Source organism: Chenopodium quinoa, unplaced genomic scaffold (genome assembly GCF_001683475.1).
Source record: "Chenopodium quinoa cultivar QQ74 unplaced genomic scaffold, ASM168347v1, whole genome shotgun sequence".
Classification (NCBI taxonomy): Eukaryota; Viridiplantae; Streptophyta; class Magnoliopsida; order Caryophyllales; family Amaranthaceae; genus Chenopodium; species Chenopodium quinoa.
This window is the reverse complement of record NW_018744195.1, coordinates 58591-65821: the sequence shown is the minus strand read 5'-3', so window position 1 is coordinate 65821 and position 7231 is coordinate 58591. Positions and strand designations below refer to the sequence as shown.

Here is a 7231-nt window from a genome sequence, read left to right as displayed (position 1 = left end):
CAACATTCGATTTCCCTTCTTTGTACCTTGAAGAAAAATTAAATGATTGTAAAAATTCAACCCACGTAGCATGTCTAGGATTGAGCTTTTGTTGTCCATGTATGAACTTCAATGCTTCATGATCAGAATGCAACACAAAGTGATTAGGTCGGAGATAATGACTCCAATGATCTAAAGCTCTAACAATGTCATAGAACTCTTTATCATAAGTAGAATAGTTCAATCGAGCTCCTCCCGATTTCTCACTGAAATATGCAATAGGCCTCTTCTTTTGGAGTAAAACTGCTCCAATTCCAACTCCACTTGCATCGGTTTGAACTTCAAAAGGACTTGAGAAATCTGGTAACGCAAGTATAGGTGCTTCACATAGCTTCTTTTTAACCAACTCAAACTCACTTTGAGCTTCTTTAGTCCATTCGAATTTACCCTTGTCATTCTTCAAACATTCAGTCATAGGCGCCACAATACTTTAGAAATTCTTGACAAATCTTCTATAGAACGAAGCTAGACCATGAAAAGACCTTACTTCACTCATATTAGTAGGAATAGGCCAAGTTTTAATAGCTTCTACTTTCGAATGATCAACTGAAACTCCATCCTTTGATACAACATAACCAAGAAAAGTAACACTAGGCACTAAGAAGTAGCATTTTTCAAGCTTAGCATAGAGTTTATTCTCTCTTAACACTTCAAAAACACTTGTTAGATGATTTAGATGATCATGCAAATTTTTAGAGTATATCAAAATATCATCTAAATAAACAACAACAAACTTGCCAAGGAAAGGTTTAAGTACCTCATGCATCAACCTTATGAAAGTGCTAGGTGCATTAGTGAGTCCAAACGGCATCATTAACCATTCATACAACCCTAACTTAGTCTTGAATGCTATCTTCCACTCATCTCCTTCTCTCATTCGAATTTGATGATAACCACTCATAAGATCAATCTTAGAAAACAACTTTGAACCATGTAGTTAATCAAGTAGATCATCTAACCTTGGAATAGGAAATCGGTATTTGATAGTGATGTTATTCACACTCCTACTATCAATACACATGCGCCAAGTCCCATCTTTCTTTGGGACAAGTAAAGTAGGCACGGCACAAGGGCTCATACTTTCCCTCACGTATCCTCTAGCCATAAGATCTTCAATCTGCCTTTGCATCTCCTTTGTATCTTCCTGACTACTTCTATAGGCTGCCTTATTAGTTAGTGGTGCTCCCGGAATCAAGTCAATTTGATGCTCTATCCTACGAATAGGAGGTAGTCCCGGAGGTAATTCCTTAGGAAAGACATCCTTGAATTCTTCTAAAACAGATTCCAATTCATACGACCTCTTTTCTTGTTTATTTTGATCAATTCGAATCTCATTAGAAACAAGTATATATACCACATTGTTGCTGCAAATCTCTTTTTCTAATTCCCTCTCACTAATCAAATAAGAACTCTTCAAATTAGAGGTAACATTAGAAGATTTGTTGCTTATCAAAGGTTTTAAAGCAACCGGTCTCTGTTTTTCTCCTTTTCTCACAACATACACATTAGTCCTTCCATCAAACTTCACAAATCTATCATATTGCCAAGGACGGCCTAATAGTATATGACAAGCATCCATAGGACAAACATCACACAAAACTTTATCATGAAATTTACCAATTGAAAAGGAGATTAAGGCTTGTTTAGTTATTTTAACATCACTCAAATTATTAAGCCAATTAAGCTTATAAGGGCTTGGATGTTCAGTAGTTGGCCACTTCAATTTGTCTACCAAAGTAGTAGATACCACATTAGTGCAACTCCCCGTGTCTATGATCATGTCACACAACCTATCTTCTACCTTGCACCTTGTAAGAAAGATTTTCTCCCTTTGATTGTTTTCCATAGGTACGGTTTTAGAGTGTAGTGCCCTTCTTAGAACCAAACTTTGACCATGAGTCTCGGGATCAATTTCGTCAATATGCCCCTCCTCTTCTTCAAAGTTTTCCTCTTCGTTCTTTTCTACATAGTCACTACCTTGCTCACACTTAGCTTGTTCTTGCTCCCACTCTTGAGTAGTCATTACTCTTTTTGATGGACAATTAGTTGCAATGTGACCAACACTACCACACTTGAAGCACTTCCTATCTTCAACAAGCTTTGTAGGAGCTTCAAATTTTGATTTAGTCTCCTTGTAGTTCGAACTAGAACCACTTTTCTCCAAGCTGTTCCTCTCAAAAGGTTTAGTGAAACCTTTTACAAAGGGCTTAGTGTACGTCCCTTTCTTCCCCTTTATTTGTTTTTCAACTTTCAAAGCTACCTTGCAAACATCATCAAAGGACCGATATTGTTGCAATTCAACTTTTTCAGCAATATTATCATTCAACCCCGAAATAAATCTAGCAATCTTATGCTCAACAATCTCTTCTAAGCCACATAGCATGCATAACTTTTCAAATTCACCAATATAATTCTCAACAGTCATAGAATTTTGTTTAAAAAGTTGCATCTTCAGATAAACATCTTGAATATAATCACTAGGTACGAACCTTTTTTTCATGTGCTTCTTGAATTGTTCCCAAGTTGAGATTCTTGCATGCCCCTCCTTATGCCTCTTCTTCTTTAGATTATCATACCAAAGACTAGCATAACCGGCCAGTTTTAATTCAGCCAATTTGCATCTTTTCCTTTCATCATACACCTTGTAATCAAAGAGTGTCTCGGCCCTTCTAATCAACTCAAAGTATTTTTCAGGTTCATTCATACTCCCATTGAATTCGGGAAGATCTAATCTTAGGTTCCTATCATCATCCTTTGGTCTATCTCTTCTCCTAGGAATAATTATTTCTTGGCCTCCTTAGGTTCCTCCTTGGTTGTTCTTCCTCACTTGAAACAGAATTAGGGTTAGAATTCCCTTTCCTTGAAGAATCTCCAGCAAGAGTATCAAGCCTTTTTAATATCTCATCCATCCTTGCTGCCAACTCGTCAATTCGCCTATCTCTTCTAAGATTTTGAGCCTGTTCTAAGGTTAATCCCCTTAAAACCTGTGGAACCTCCTCGTCACACATGATTCCTACACAAACCAAGTCAGGTCATTCAAAAATCTTGATTAAAAGATCGAATCTTGAGGGAAAACTAGGCAACACAAAAACCGGACTCCCAACCGCAAATCAGTGCACAAACATCACACGTTTGAGACTGTGTAGAGCGCGTTACTCAAATACAAATTATGAAATTTTATATGGTGGTAGATGGACGTTTTTAGAGTTCAATGCAAAAAGAATCACGTAAAACGTCTCAGCCAATTGTTCCCAATTTAATTTTTACCGAAGTTGCGCAAACCTGCTCTGATACCAAAGATGATGTGAATTATTGATCCGAAAATCAACAAAACACAAGGGATATGTTTAAGTCTAATTCTATACAGGAAATCCACCAAGAATTAAACAAAAAACTAAGATTAATCAATTAAGAATCCACCTAATTAAACAATCCAACGAATGTTTTAACTAAAACAAGCAAAACAGCAATTGATCGCAATCAACAAAAACTCAAGTATGCAACTTGAGAAATAAATCTGAATATTAATCTCTATGTTTATTCGTGTGTTTTACAGCCCTATTTATAAGACTTAGTTTACCTAGGAAGATTAGGACAAGTTCCTAATTCAATCCTAATTAAACTAGAATTCTAACTTGCTTGAAGAGCAAGCACCTTGGCGCACAAGCATACACCAAACTCCTTGGAGAACAAGCACACGCCTAAACTGATTATTTTTGCTAGCTAACTGATTTTTAAAGCAACTAAATAAATAAATAAAAATTAAAGAACTAAATAAAGATTAAAGATCCTAATGCTTGAACCAAGAAAAACCCTTTCAAGTGAAAGGTAAAAACTTGTAAGCAAAATCTAAGTAAAGAAAATTCAAGAAAGTTCAAGAAAGTGAACTAGACTCCAAGAAAAACCACTAAGCAAACCGTGGCTTTGCTTTGATATCCAAGAAAGTGTCCATGCAATTCTTGGCTTGAATTAATGTTTAGGGATAAACTATCTTGATGCATGATAAGCAAATCTTCGAAGTTCTCCATGCTTAGACTTGCATCATATATTCCATTCATCCATTCCCTATTTGTGAATGGCCCATGCAATTTACAAAATCAAACAAGTAAAATGCATTTAAACAACGCGCGCACTAGTAACTAATCTAGGTGGTTTTTAATCCGATTAACACGCCTAATTAAAACTAGTCAAAGTTGTTTAACCGATTATATAATTTACGTCATTAATAATTGAAGCTCCCACTAAATTCCGTATTTCCTTAATTAATCTAATTAATTAAGTCGGTAGCACCCAAACTTGTCAAAATGAAATTTTGCCAATGCCGCTCAAAACTGAGGCCTAGCCTCCCAAAATTTTAATTAAAATAAACAAAATTAATTAAAATAAATAAAACGGCAAAATAAGCAACATCAAGCCTACTACGGCTAGCCACCTCACCGCACCAAGCATACACACACGCCAAGACCACCAATACACGGCCCACGGCACACGGCTGCGAGTTGCTGCCACGGCACAGCCGCGCGTGGCTGCTGCAGCCCGAGTGCTGCTGCCACACGTGTGCTTCTGCCGTGCGTGGCTGCTGCCGCGCGTGTGGCCGCAAGTAATGCGGCGCTGCCACCTTGGCAGCCACATATGGGCTGCTATGCAACCCGGCTTGCCAAGGTGATGCAATGCCTCGTTTTGCGTGCCACGGCCTCGGGATTTGATCCTTTTTTGCGAGACAAAAATAATTAATTCTAAATTAATTTTAGAACTAATTTAGAGAGCAAAATAAAATTTTAAACAAGTCTAACTTAATAAAATTTTCAAAGTGCAAATAACCAAAATAATTCCAAGAACCATTCTTAATTAAATTGGTTTAGCTTTGTGCAACATAAAATTGAGGCAATTTCTCACTTTCAATTTAATCAATTTAAATTAAACTTGAGAATTTGACAAAGTAAAGGGAAGTTGGAAAAATATGAACTTTAATGTTCAAATGAAAATTCCAAAATCTAAATTTTGTGAATCCTTGAAAATTATATCTTCCAACATGAAGATAACCAAATTTCTATCACAAAAATCGAAACTTTATGTTTCCAATCAACTCAAAATGATTAAAACATCAAAGTTTAACACAAAAAAACATGGAATTTAGTGGTTTTTAAAGTTTCAATCACTTATCACAAATAAAGATTGAATCTTTAACACTTAGGAAGCCTCAAAAATAACACTAAAAAGCAATTAGTTTGCAATTATGTGAAAATAAATCAACCTTTAAGCATCAAATACTACCAAGTAAGTGTGCTTTAAGGGGACATAAAAATGCAGAAAATAATACAAATAATCAACCATATAATCAACAATTTATGCCATTAATTTCAAGGTTAGAAAAGACTTAAAATTTTTCGTCAGAAACGAAAAACCCCTCGAAAAAGGCATTTCTGGTAAGAATTTGGCTAAAATCACAGTGCCCTTGGGGATAAAACCTTTCCAGAACACGTTTTCCACCCAAAATTCACTAGTCTATGGAGAAAATCTGGGTTCTGGGCCAAACTCAACATTAAAAACGGGATTAAAATAAATAAAACCGAGCTACTAATCTATTTAGCAACTTAAACCAGAAAATTAAGCAAAATAAACCTTGAAAAACATGATTATAAAAATAAACGAGTGGGGCTTTGATACCGCTGTTGGGGTTTGGTGAGTCCGACTCACCGCGGAAAGAACCCAGACCCGAGGAACCACTCGCAATAATTAAAATCATAAAGCATAAATAAATAATCACAAAGAAAAGATAACGAATCTTACCCTCGAAGCGAGCTTCGCCCAAAAACCGGGGCTCTTACTTGAAAGCTACGAGCACGTCAAGCGTCGCGCCTCCGACGGTATCCACCCACAAAAAGGCGAACACAACTTTAAGGTCTACTACCTGGGGGTTAGCGAGGTCCGACCAAAACCCGAGTGTTATATGAGTTTAAGAGTTTTCCCAAAATTATGGAATGCTCTTTTTAACTCCCACTCAAGCAAAGAATTCTCTAGCCATGCCATGACTATTTATAAGGAAGTATGCCTTGTGAATTTCACTCATCTTTCAATGTGGGACTTTTCACAAAAAGATCCCACATGGAAAGATTGGTGAATTCAACCCTTAGTTAAATAAACAAAGGAACAAGTAACAAGTGTCACATGGTTAGGTGTAGACCACTTTCTCACTTGGTCCCCAAGGCATTTCACATGCAATGTGAACTAACCATGTGTCACCCAACCTTGAGCCCCAAGTTGGGTTCGGTTGGCCCATATTATTTTGGCCCGTGTCCATGGCCCATCAACCCGGGCCCACGACCATTTCCACATGTGTCGCCACCGTGGCGCGCCGCCACCATGGTGCTGCCATGTGGCACGCTGCCACTTGGTGGCTGCCAACGTGGCGGCCACGTGTGCTGCCACGTGGCATGCTCCTATTGGGCATGCATTCCTAGCCTTTTGCGTGGCTAGGATTTTACTTGTTACTTGATGCATTGTCCCGTCTCGCCAAATCCTAAATATTTGGCTCGACATTTGAGATTCTCCGACGCTCGGTTTCGACGCTCCAAGCTCGAATTTCCGACGTCTAAATGTTTAACACTCGGGCGACGAATTCATTTCTTCCGAATTAATTCGTCGAGTTGGTTCGTATATTTTGCTTGGGTGTGACCCGAAGGGTTCAGTTAAGATTAAGCTGTAATATTAATTATATTAATATTACTGATCGGAAGCGGCCTCCACCTAGGCATTCCGATCACTTGACCTTACAGAATATATTAGCTTTCTAATAATTCTGAACCCGCTATCAGAATAATACACTTGTTTGAAGGACACTATTCCTTTCAGGTTCTTCTTATTAGTCCCTCAGGGCCGCCTGTAAAGTGAAAGCCCCTTTTCTGACTAGGTCGAACATAAAGGTCGACCCGTCTCTCGGACCCTTGAAAAAGTTTGTAAAAGCTACCTCTTCAAATAGTCCTTGAATCTGAATTCTGATCAGATTGAACCTCCTGACATAGGAGCGCATCCCTTCTCTCTCTCCCTGCTTAATGGTTCTCAAGTCAAGACTTGTTTTCTAAGCAGGGATGTTCATTGAGAAGTTGGAAGCGAACAGGAAGGCAAGCTTTCTGAAACTATCAATGGACCCGGCTGGCAAGTTGCCAAACCATTGTTGGGAAATGCCCTTCAA

General features: G+C 38.0%; 1 protein-coding gene across 1 annotated transcript; it reads right to left on the bottom strand.

The window, feature by feature from the left end:
• Positions 1 to 976: 976 nt before the first annotated feature.
• LOC110694033 lies at positions 977 to 2743 on the bottom strand. The gene has a single exon (XM_021871193.1). It carries the CDS (start codon positions 2741 to 2743, stop codon positions 977 to 979), a length of 1767 nt encoding a protein of 588 aa, XP_021726885.1.
• Between the last annotated feature and the right edge of the window lie 4488 nt (positions 2744 to 7231).

Bases quoted from the DNA above. Each gene is read 5' to 3' on its own strand.
- LOC110694033 (XM_021871193.1), bottom strand. From the start codon at position 2,743: ATGAATGAACCTGAAAAATACTTTGAGTTGATTAGAAGGGCCGAGACA.